Source organism: Dryobates pubescens, chromosome 13, assembly GCF_014839835.1.
Source record: "Dryobates pubescens isolate bDryPub1 chromosome 13, bDryPub1.pri, whole genome shotgun sequence".
NCBI classification, from domain to species: Eukaryota; Metazoa; Chordata; class Aves; order Piciformes; family Picidae; genus Dryobates; species Dryobates pubescens.
In genome coordinates, this window is record NC_071624.1 from 23394150 (window position 1) to 23406359 (window position 12210).

The 12210-nt window shown below is 53.3% G+C and overlaps 1 protein-coding gene across 1 annotated transcript in view; it reads left to right on the forward strand.

Moving 5' to 3' along the window:
* LOC104300243 (S-adenosyl-L-methionine-dependent tRNA 4-demethylwyosine synthase TYW1) overlaps window positions 1-12210 on the forward strand; it is a 114171-nt gene that overhangs the window by 1660 nt on the left and 100301 nt on the right. The window contains exons 3-7 of the mRNA XM_054166986.1: window positions 1231-1371; window positions 2919-3020; window positions 4134-4328; window positions 5489-5770; window positions 6975-7097. Of these exons, the coding sequence (XP_054022961.1) occupies window positions 1231-1371; window positions 2919-3020; window positions 4134-4328; window positions 5489-5770; window positions 6975-7097 (843 nt within the window). The remainder of the gene's footprint in view (window positions 1-1230; window positions 1372-2918; window positions 3021-4133; window positions 4329-5488; window positions 5771-6974; window positions 7098-12210) is intronic.

A 12210-nucleotide genomic window follows, 5' to 3' on the forward strand; every position in this document is an offset into this window, starting at 1 on the left:
TGTCTGGAAGTGAATAGTTGCCAGGTAAAGAAACCCCTGGTGCAGTGAAATGAGCTCCTGCTCTGTGTGTCCACCTGGGTGGTCTCAGACCCCAGTTCATGGATTCACAGAATGGGTTGGAAGGGACCTTAAAGATCATCCAGTTCCAACCCCCCTGCCATGGGCAGGGACACCTCCCACCAGCCTCATCCAACCTGGCTTTGAACACCTCCAGGGAGGGGACATCCACAACCTCCCTGGGCAATCTCTTCCAGTGTCTCCCCACCCTTCACTGGAAAGAACTTCTGCCTAATCTCCAGTCTGAATCAGCTCTCTTCAATCATTTGAGGGTTATAACCCTGTCTGGATTGTTTCATCTTTGTGTTTCATCAGTCCCCTTCTTGCTCTGATGCTAAAGCAGATCTCAGCTGACCTCTTGTTACTGGGAGAATGTTTCGGCCTGGGTCACTCTGTTAGCTCAGGTAAATCACTCTGTGCCCAGGGTTTTCACTTTCATGTTTCCATGTTAATGCCAAGATTAGGCTGGGTTTGGGATGGGAGTGGGATGAAGCTGTTCAGCACATGAAACCCTCCTTGTGCAGGTGAGTGAAGTTGTGCTGGGGGAGTTGGGAGGCTCTTGGATCCAGGTGGATCCTGTTGTCTCCTCATTGTGTGGGAGGAGTGTATTGTAGCATGGCTTGCTACAGAGAAGTAGTTCCTTCTGTGTCTTAGAGGAAATAAAACCAGTTGGGGCTGTTCAGCCTGGAGAAAAGAAGGCTCTGGGGAGACCTTAGAGCAGTTTTCCAGTACCTGAAGGGGGCTGCAGGAGAGCTGGGGAGGGACTCTTAGAGGGCTTGTAGTGGCAGGGTGAGAGGCAATGACTTTGAGCTGGAAGAGGGGAGACTGAAGCTGCAGATGAGGAAGAAATTCTTTCCAGTGAGGGTGGTGAGACCCTGGCACAGGTTGCCCAGGGGGGTTGTGGATGCCCTCTCCCTGGAGGTGTTCAAAGCCAGCTTGGATGAGGCCTTGAGCAACCTGGTTGTCTGGTGGGGAGGTGTCCCTGCCCGTGGCAGGGGGGTTGGAACTGGATCATCTTTGAGGTCCCTTCCACCCCAAACCACTTTTTGAATCAATGAAAATACTTCAGCTGTTTGTGTAGTGCTGAGAGTCTGGCCTTTAAATGCTTTGGGGGGGGAATGGAGTTAAAATCCCTTTGAAAAGGAAGTGAATGTGACAGTGCTTGTTTCACAGGGCAAGAACTCCAAGGGGAGTCCCACTGCTTTGGAAGGAGCAGAAGACAAACTGGTGAATGGCTCTGCCACCCTGAAGGCAAAGGAGGTCTATGTTGCTGGGGTGAAGATTTTCTATGGGTCTCAGACTGGCACAGCAAAGGTAAAAGTTACCTTTTTCTCCATGTATTGAAGTTGTTCTGACATCCTCAGCTGCAAGGATGTTGCCTACCCTGCAGAAAGTACACCATGTGAAAGGTCATTAGAAGCCATTGTCTAACATGAGTGACAGGCTGGGGTCAGAGTGGCTGAGAGCAGACAGGCAGAGGGGGAGCTGGGGTACTGGTTGATAGTAGGATGAACACGAGCCAGCAGTGTGCCCAGGTGGCCCAGAAGGCCAATGGCATCCTGGCCTGCATCAGGAAGAGTGTGGCCAGCAGGAGCAGGGAAGGCATTGTGCCCTGTGCTCAGCGCTGCTTAGGCCACACCTTGAGTCCTGTGTCCAGTTCTGGGCTCCTCAAATTAAGAAGGACATTGGACACCTTCAAGTCTCAGAGAAGGGCAACAAAGCTGGGGAGGGGTCTGGAGCACAGCCCTGTGAGGAGAGGCTGAGGGAGCTGGGGTTGCTTAGCCTGCAGAAGAGGAGGCTCAGGGGAGACCTTCTTGCTCTCTGCAACTCCCTGAAGGGAGGTTGTAGCCAGGTGGGGGTTGGTCTCTTCTCCCAGGCAAGCAGCACCAGAACAAGAGGACACAGTGTCAAGCTGTGCCAGGGGAGATTCAGGCTGGATGTTAGGAAGAAGTTCTTCCCAGCAAGAGAGATTGGCCCTTGGGATGTGCTGCCCAGGGAGGTAGTAGGATCCCCATCCCTGGAGGTGTTTAGGAATAGCCTGGATGAGGCACTTGGTGCCATGGTTTAGTTGATCAGATGGTGTTGGGTGACAGGTTGGACTTGATGATCTCAAATATCTTTTCCAACCTGCTTAATTCTAATCCAAAAGGAAATGATGCAATTTTTCTCCTCCCTTGAAGTGGGACATGCAGTAGAGGCATCCATTGTGAAGCTCTGACTCTTAATTTGCTAGCAGGTTGTCTTAGGCTGGTTTGGGTGCTTTCTCAAGCTGGAATTCATGTGTAAATGTGAATTCAGTCCCTTAAAATCCATGTGATCACCTTTCAGCCTCTTTCATATCTCATCTGTGAGGAATTGGAGGCCCAGTGTCCAGTTCTGGTGTTATTGTTCTTTCTGTGCTGGGAGAAGTAATTGGCCATTGGAATGTGCTGCTCAGGGAGGTGGTGGAGTCACTGCCCCTGGAGGTGTTCAGAAAAGGCTTGGATGTGGCACTTGGAGCCATGGTTTAGTTGTCAGGAGGTGTTAGGTATTAGGTAACAGGTTGGACTTGATGATCTCTGAGGTCTTTTCCAACCTGGTTGATTCTATGATTCTGGTTGTAAGTGGCTGCCCACAGCAGGGCTTCTTTGAGCCTTTAGTTCATAGAATGCCTTGGGTTGGAGGGGACCTTAAAGACCATCTGGTTGCAACCTCCTGCCATGGGCAGGGACATCTCCACCAGCCCAGTTTGCTCAAGGCCTCGTCCAAGCTGGCTTTGAACACCTCCAGGGAGGGGACAGCCACAACCTGTTCCAGTGTCTCCTCACCCTCACTGTAGTTGTGTTGCAGTAATTGCTAACTTTCCCCATCTCTTCTCTCAGAGGTTTGCCAAAGGCCTGGCTGAAGCTGTTACTCCCCTTCATTTGCCTGTGGAAGTCATTAGCATGGGAGACTATGATCCAGAAGATTGCTTATCAGAGGAGGTGGGTGTCATTGAGTATGATAAGTGCAAGATTTTTTTCCTGGGCTCCCTGAAGGCTCTTTCCTGCTTCTCTTTATCTCCTGTTAGCCTGCAAATCTCCAAACCTGTGTGGTTTCCTCCTGCTTGCAGCACTGGTGAGGCCACAGCATGTGTACTGGGCTCAGTTTTGAGGCCCCCACCACAAGTAGGATCTTGAGGGGCTGGAGCATGTCCAGAGAAGGGCAACAAAGCTGATGAAGGGTCTGGAGAACAGGGCTGCTGAGGAGCAGCTGAGGGAGCTGGGGTTGCTTAGCCTGGAGAAGAAGCAGCTCAGGGGAGACCTTCTGTCTCTCTGCAGCTACCTAAAAGAAGGCTGGAGTGAGGTGGAGAGGTTCATAGATTCATGGAATGGTTGGGGTTGGAAGGGACCTTAAAGATCATCTATTTGGTCTCTTCTCCCATGTAACAAGTGACAGGAGAAGAGAAACTGGCTTCAAGTGGCACCTTGGGGGGGCTTTGGGCTGGCTACTAGCAGGCATTTCTTCCCTGGAAGTGTTCTGCACCCCTGGAGCAGCTTGATCTCTGCTGGCTGTTGTAAGATGGCTTTGCAGGGGGGTGGATGCTCACCACCAGTGGGATTATCACCTGCTCCACCCCCACCAAGCTGGAATTCATCTGTAAAGGTGAATCCAGTCACTTAAAATCCATGTGATCTACTTTCAGCCTTCTATACCCTCATCTGTGTGAGGAATTGGAGGCCCAGTGTCCAGTTCTGCTGGTGGTGGTCTTTCTGTGCTGGGAGAAGTAATTGGCCATTGGAATGTGCTGCCCAGGGAGGTGGTGGAGTCCCTGTCCCTGGAGGTATCACAGTATCAGTCAGGGTTGGAAGGGACCACAAGGATCATCTGGTTCCAGCCCCCAGTGTGCCCAGGTGTTTGCAAAAGGCTTGGATGTGGCACTTGGAGCCATGGTTTGGTTGTCAGGGGGTGCTGGGTGATAGGTTGGACTTGATGCTCTCTGAGGTCTTTATTAGCCCCCCCTGGTGAAGCTCTGCTCTCCTGACATGTTCCAGCTGCCTTCTGGGTGTGAAGTGCTCTGAAGCATGGGGTGATCTCTGCTCTGCTTCTCTCCTCAGACAAGCAGCAGGAACATTTGTGTGTTCCTGGTGGCTACATACACAGATGGGCAACCCCCTGAGAGCGCAGCCTGGTTCTGCAAGTGGTTGGAGGAGGCTGCCAGTGACTTCCGCTACGGCAAGACCTACCTGAAGGGCCTGAGCTATGCTGTCTTTGGCTTGGGGAACTCAGTTTATGTTGATCACTACAACACAGTAAGTATCTGCTCTGCAGCTTTGCCTTGGGGTCTGCTCTCCTGAAAGGCCTGGTGTGGGAGCACCAAGGTGCCACAGACCTGAACACCGCTGGCGCTCCGCGTGGGGATCGCAGCTGCTGCGCACGCTGGAGCAGGGGCTGGGGGTCAGGGCGCAGGCAGTGCAGCTCTGAAGCAGCCTGTGCTGCCCTTTGGAATGGGGAAGGAGGCCCTCTGAGCACTGTGCTCCTCTGGGAATGCACTTGGTAAACCCTCAAGGAGTTCATCTCCCACTTCTGAAAGCTTTCTGTTACCCCCTGAGGGCCCAGGACTGCCCAGCCTCTCGCTCGCTGTTCAGAGGGCTTTGAGCTTTCTGCCTGGCTGCACTGTGGGGATTTGGGCTTTACTTCCTGGTGTCAAATGTGAAGGTTTCAGCCTGATGATTTAGTTTCAGCCACAATAATGGCATGGCCTGTCACTGGGGCATGCCTGTGTAGCTGGGGCTATGTGAAATGTGTTACACAGTGAATGAGAGACACGGGGTTGTGGTTAGCTTGGGGTTGAACCTGGGTGATTTGCTGCAGCAGGGGAAGCTTAGGCTGGAGGTGAGGAGAAAGCTCTTCACTGAGAGAGCTGTTAGCCATTGGAATGTGCTGCCCAGGGAGGTGGTGGAGTCCCCATCCCTGGAGGTGTTCAAGAGGGGGATTGGATGTGGCACTGGGTGCCATGGTTCAGTCATGAGGCCTGTGGTGCCAGGTTGGACTTCATGATGCCTGAGGTCTCTTCCAGCCTTGGTGATTCTGTGAATTTCTCTTCTTGCTTCTTTGCTCTGGGAGGGAACCTGATTTGCTTCTGCTTGGCTCTGGCTGCGTTGCTTTGGTATTAACTTCTCTGCTTGTCTCTTCTGCCTCTTGTACAGGGGGGTAAGGGAGGGCAGAGAGGGAGGAGCTAGTGGCTTCCCCTGGTTCTTGTGCTGTTTATTACTGGTCAATCCCTCTAAAGATTGTGACTCCTCTTGGGTTTGGACACATTCATTGCATCCCGTTGTGGTTTTGCCTGTGGATACAGCTTTCATTAGATTCCAACTGAGCTGGCATGGCAAATTTGATGTTTGGGGGGGTTGGAATTGCAACCCCTCTCCAGTTTAATTGCCCTCTGAACTGTTTTTTCTCCCTCTCCCAGGTTGGCAGGAAGGTTGACAGGTGGCTGTGGATGCTGGGTGCCAGCCGTGTCCTGACTCGAGCCGAGGGGGACTGCAACGTGGCCCAGAGCAAGCATGGCAGCGTGGAGGCTGACTTTGAAGCCTGGAAAACCAAGTTCCTCAGTAGGCTCCAGGCCCTCTGCAGGGGGGAGAAGCAGCCCTGCAGTGGGAAGTGCAAGAAAGGGAAGTGCAAACCTCGGGGGAAGCAGAGCAAGGAGAGCTCAGATCAGGAGCGTGGAGCATCAGAGTCTGAGACTGCTGAGGTACAGCTCAAATTCATGGCACCTCTTCTCTGCTTCCTCTTACAGCCCAGAGGGGTGTGGTGGGAGCTTAGTGCTACTTTGTGCTGCTGCAGAGGGGGAAGAGGGATGGAATCCTGTGGCAGATAAGCCACAATGGGCAGTCCAGAAAGAGTTGGTGATAGGCCTAGGCTGGATGTCATTTAGTCAAGAGGAAGACTCCATCCTCTAGAGGGAGGTGTGTGTTGTGACGTGCCCCAGGGAGCCAGTCTGGGCTCTCATTGGAGTCTTTACTTTGTCTTATGGATCTCTGAGGTCTTTTCCAGCCTGGTTAATTCTATTCTATCTGAAGAAGTAATTCCCTCTCTTGCTCTGCAGTGCAGAGCTGCTGTGGCACTTCAATGCTCCTTGCAGGCCATTTGTTGTGGGTTGGAAAAGGCTGCTGTGGCCCCATGGAGTTTTGTAGGGAAATGGGGGATCTTGTGGCTGAGTTGGTTGGGGAGTGCTGGGACAGGAGGAGGAAACCCTTGGTGTTCCAGCAGTGCAGTTTCCAGAAAGGGAGACAACTTCTCCTGGGCTTGCACAGCAGATCTCTCACTCCCTCTGCATTCAGACAGGGACACTTGGAGGGGTTAAGGGCACTTAACCTTCCAGATCATCACAGTGAGCAGTTGGGAGTTGGAGTTCTCATGGGAAGAGATACAGATGATGAAAACAGAGCAGTGAGGAGGCAGGATACATGGAGTGAGTTTTCATAGGACCAGTCAGGGTTGGAAGGGACCACAAGGATCATCTAGTTCCAACCCCCCTGCCATGGGCAGGGACACCCCACACTAGATCAGGCTGGCCAGAGCCTCATCCAGCCTGGGCTTAAACACCTCCAGGGCTGGGGCCTCAACCACCTCCCTGCACAACCCATTCCAGGGCTTTACCACTCTCACAGGGAAGAACTTCCTCCTCACCTCCAGCCTGAATCGCTCCAGCTACATTCCATCCCCCCCAGTCCTATCACTCCCTGTCACCCTCAAAGGTCCCTCCCCAGCTTTCTTGGAGCCCCCTTCAGAACCTGGAAGGCCACAATGAGGTCACCTCAGAGCCTTCTCTTCTCCAGACTGAACAGCCCCAACTCCCTCAGTCTGTCCTCATAGCAGAGCAGCTCCAGGCCTCTGCTCCTCCTCATGCCTGGCAGAGCTGAAGGTCTCATTTCACTTTTTCTCTGGTCTCCTAGGCAGAGGAGGTGTTTGAAAGCAGCAGTGAGGAGGAGGCTGGTGCTGAGGCAGCTGGAGGCACAGACTCGGTCGTTGATGTTGAAGACCTTGGCAAGATCGTGAGCCACGTCAGGAGGACAAAGGTACAGTGAGGAAGGAACTCTCTGGTGTCTGTCACTGCTCAGCTGAGCTGGTTGAAGTACCACCTGCTGGCTTTGAAGCTAGAGGATCTAGTTAGAGGGAGAGCAAAACACAAGCTGTTGGAGAGCCTGTCCCCAGGAGTGTTTGCTGTAGTGATCTGCTAACTGTGACCTGTTCAGTGGTCATAGAATCAATCAATAAGGTTGGAAAAGACCTCAAAGATAGTGTCCAAGCTGTCACTCAACACCTCATAACTAAACCATGGCTCCAAGTGCCACATCCAGTCCCCTCTTGAACACCTCCAGGGATGGGGACTCCCACCTCCCTGGGCAGCACATCCCCAATGGCCAACAACTCTCTCTGGGAAGAACTTTCTCCTCACCTCCAGACTAAACCTCCCCTGGCACAGCTTGAGACTGTGTCCTCTTGTTCTGGTGCTGGTTGCCTGGGAGAAGAGACCAACCCCCACCTGGCTACAACCTCCCTTCAGGGAGTTGGAGAGAGCAAGAAGGTCTCCCCTGAGCCTCCTTCTGCAGTCTAAGCAACCCCAGCTCCCTCAGCCTCTCCTCACAGGGCTTGTCCTCTAAGATCAAGTCCAGCCAACAACCTAAGGCCACTGTGGCACTTGCCCCCAAGTGCCATGTCCTATGTGGCAAACTGCTTGGCTTTCCTTTGGAGGGAGCAAGTCCTGCACATGGGAAGGAAGAATAAACTGGGAGGGGATCTGCTGGAGAGCAGCCCTGTGGAGAAGGACCTGGGATTCCTGGTAGACTCCAGGTTCTCCATGGGACAGCAAGTGCCCTTGTGGCCAAGAAGGCCAATGGGATCTTGGGCTGCATTCAGAGGAGTGTGTCCAGCAGGTCCAGGGAGGTTTTGCTCCCCCTCTACTCTGCCCTGGTGAGGCCACACCTGTAATATTGCATCCTACTCTGGTGTTCCCAGTTCAAGGGACAGGAATCTGCTGGAGAGAGTCCAAGGGAGGGCTGCAAGGATGCTGAAGGGACTGCAGCACTGCCTGGGGAGGAGAGGCTGAGGGCCCTGGGGCTGTTCAGGCTGGAGAGGAGAAGGCTGAGGGGATGTAGTGTCCATAAATATGAGGGCTGGGTGTCAGGAAGGGAGGGTCAGGGACAGGCTCTGCTCAGTTGTACCCAGTGACAGGACAAGGGGCAATGGATATAAACTACAGCATAGAAAGTGCCATCTCAACATGAGGAAGAATTCCTGTACTGCAAGGGTCACAGAGCCCTGGAGCAGGGTGCTCAGAGAGGTTGTGGAGTCTCCTTCTCTGGAGCATTTCCAGCCCTGTCTGGATGTGTTCCTGTGTGAGCTGTGCTGGATTCTCTGCTCCTGCTCTGGCAGGGGGGTTGGACTGGAAGATCTCCTGAGGTCCCTTCTGACCCCTAACATCCTGGGATCAGTGTTTCTCACTCGTGCTCTGCTGGTCTCCTTCCTCTCCAGCATGTGCTCACCACTAGAGGTCAGTGACAAAAAGGGAACTTGGTTTTCTGCAGCTGGGAGATGATGTGGAGCAGGGCAGGGAGGTGGTGTGGTCCAGCAGCCCTATGGAATCTCAGGCATGGAGCTGTCTCTAAGTGACAAATCAGAGCAACACCAGGAGCCAGGAGGAGAGTAAAGCAGGAAACCCACAGGCTGTGGATCAAAAGTGAGCAGAGCAGTGGAGTAAATCCTGCTCTTAGCTCCTCATGCTCCCTGTCCTGGGAGTGAACAGGGCTGAAGTCATCATGGCATGCTCTTATGCATAGGCAGTGACACTTCAGTGCTCTCTGGCTTTGGCTGATGCATTTTTCAAGCAATTAACTCTCCTTGCTTTGCTTGAGCAAAGACTTGCAGATGACACCAGGCTGGGGGCAGGAGTTGATCTGTCAGAGGGTAGGAGAGCTCTGCAGAGGGACCTTGCCAGGCTGCACAGATGGGCAGAGGCCAAGGGCAGGAGACTGAACACATCCAAGTGCCAGGTTCTGCACATTGGCCACAACAACCCCAGGTAGTGCTACAGGCTGGGGGCAGAGTGGCTGAGAGCAGCCAGGCAGAAAGGGACCTGGGGGGACTGGTTGACAGCAGCTGAACATGAGCCAGCAGTGTGCCCAAGTGGGCAAGAAGGCCAACGGCATCCTGGCCTGCATCAGGAAGAGTGTGGCCAGCAGGAGCAGGGAAGTCCTTGTGCCCTGTGCTCAGCACTGCTTAGGCCACACCTTGAGTCCTGTGTCCAGTTCTGGGCTCCTCAGCTTAAGAAGGACATTGAGAGACTTGAAGGTGTCCAGAGAAGGGCAAGAAAGCTGGGGAGGGGTCTGGAGCACAGCCCTGTGAGGAGAGGCTGAGGGAGCTGGGGTTGCTTAGCCTGGAGAAGAGGAGGCTCAGGGGAGACCTTCTTGCTCTCTGCAACTCCCTGAAGGGAGGTTGTAGCCAGGTGGGGGTTGGTCTCTTCTCCCAGGCACCCAGCACCAGAACAAGAGGACAATGTCTCAATCTGTGCCAGGGGAGGTTTAGGCTGGAGGTGAGGAAGAAGTTCTTCATAGAAAGAGAGATTGGCCATTGGGATGTGCTGCTTGGGGAGGTGGTGGAGTCCCCATCCCTGGAGTTGTTCAGAAAAGGCTGGGATGTGGCACTTGGAGCCATGGTTTAGTTAGTCAGGAGGTGCTGGGTGATAAGTTGGACTTAATGATCTCTGAGGTCTTTTCCAGCCTTGTTGCTTCTATGATTAAACTTTTCTCTGTTAGAGAACAAGAACATTCCTCACAAAACTGGGTCACCAAAATCTGCCCAGCTGACTGTTTCCCAACCCCTCCAGAGCAAGAGTTTAGTATATTATTATTACTATCACTCATGCCAGCAATTCATAAGTATGAAGGTTAATAAAGCCACTTCCTGCCCTGGGAACAAGTCTGGAGTGATCTGGCTCTAGTTTATCACAGCCTCCCAGCTGTGAAAGATCATCTACAAGCAGGACTGGTGTCCCCATGATTAATGGCAGACTTGCAGGCCACAGGCAGCCCCATTAGAGCTGACATTGTAACTGATAAATCTGTTTCAGGGGAGTCACTTTAGAGGACAGGGAAAGTGGGGCACAGTTGTAAGAGTTCTTAAATCCACTGCTCATAGAATCAATAAGGTTGGAAAAGACCTCAGAGATCAGCAAGCCCAACCTGTCACCCAGCACCTCATGACTAAACCATGGCTCCAAGTGCCACATCCAATCCCCTCTTGAACACCTCCAGGGATGGGGACTCCACCACCTCCCTGGGCAGCACATTCCAATGGCCAACAACTCTCTCTGGGAAGAACTTTCTCCTCACCTCCAGACTAAACCTCCCCTGGCACAGCTTGAGACTGTGTCTTCTTGTTCTGGTGCTGGGTGCCTGGGAGAAGAGCCCAACCCCCACCTGGCTACAACCTCCCTTCAGGGAGTTGGAGAGAGCAAGAAGGTCTCCCCTGAGCCTCCTCTTCTGCAGGCTAAGCAACCCCAGCTCCCTCAGCCTCTCCTCACAGGGCTGTGCTCCAGACCCCTCCCCAGCTTTCTTGCCCTTCTCTGGACACCTTCAAGTCTCTCAATGTCCTTCTTGAACTGAGGAGCCCAGAACTGGACACAGGACTCAAGGTGTGGCCTCAGCAGTGCTGAGCACAGGGCACAATGACTTCCCTGCTCCTGCTGGCCACACTGAGTCTGCTAAAAATCACAGAATGCCCTGGGTTGGAAGGGACTTCTGGAGGTCACCTAGTCCAATCCCCTTGCAGTCAGCAGGGACACCCCCAGCTAGAGCTGGTGGCTCAGAGCCTATCCTCAACTGCCTCCAGGACTGAGGCCTCCACCACCTCCCTGGGCACCTGTCCTGGTGTTCCTCACAGATACTCTGGTCCCCTCATCACCTCTGTTGGATACTGCTCAGCATGTGCCTGTCCCTCTTGAACTGGGGAGCCCAGAACTGGCCACAATCCTCCAGATGTGGTCTCAGCAGGGCAGAGTAGAGGGGGAGGAGACTCCCCCTTGCCTAAAGGAACAGCACAACACATGCAAGCAAGAATCTCACTGCACACACTCAGAGCTACTAATGTGAGGGTGGGACTGAGAGAGCCTGGAGTTAAACAACAGAATCCTCCCTCCTGGGAGCAAGAGTCTGATCAAGACAAATTATTTTCATAACTGCAGATCATCCTCCTCCTTCCCAGCAAGCCTGCAGCATTTGTTTTCATTACAGTAAATAACTGCCCCTCCAGGATCACTTCACAACTCAAGTGTTTGCATAAACCTGTTCCAAGCCAATGCTCACATCTCCCAGGAGGTTCCCCACCAAGCCAAAGTCATTCTTTCTCCTGGCTAATGAGAGGGATAGCCAGCAGTTCAGGCTCCCTCATGAAATATTCACACAGCTAGAGCCTACCCTGGCTCTGGAGGTGACATCCCCCCTCCCTCCCTTCCTGCTCCAGAGTGGAGGACTTACATGGCAGTCACCACTGAAGGCCTTTTCTCCATTACCTGCTCTGCTTACAGAAGCATGAAAGCAGAAATGTAGGTTGCAGCCATGCAGAACAGCAGCAGAGGGGCCAGCAATGAGAGCTACACTGGTTAAGGCTTTAACAATTAGTCCAAAGAAGAAAACCCCTCTTTGAGTAGAGCAGCACAGTTCAGTGGCAACAGCAACAGAGAATGAACTCCTGGAGGGAGTTCTGTGGAAAGCCACAGATGAAGGGACTGCTGCTGGCCACAACAACCCTAGGCAGCACTACAGGTTGGGGCTGGAGAGCAGCCAGGCAGAAAGGGACCTGGGGGTACTGGGTGACAGCTGCTGAACATGAGCCAGCAGTGTGCCCAGGTGGCCAGGAAGCCATTGGCCTTCTGCATCAGGAAGAGTGTGGCCAGCAGGAGCAGGGAAGTCATTGTGCCCTGTGCTCAGCACTGCTTAGGCCACACCTTGAGTCCTGTGTCCAGTTCTGGGCTCCTCAGGTTAGGCAAGATGTTGAGCTGCTGGAAGGTGTCCAGAGAAGGGCAAGAAAGCTGGGGAGGGGTCTGGAGCACAGCCCTGTGAGGAGAGGCTGAGGGAGCTGGGGTTGCTTAGCCTGGAGAAGAGGCTCAGGGGAGACCTTCTTGCTTTCTGCAAT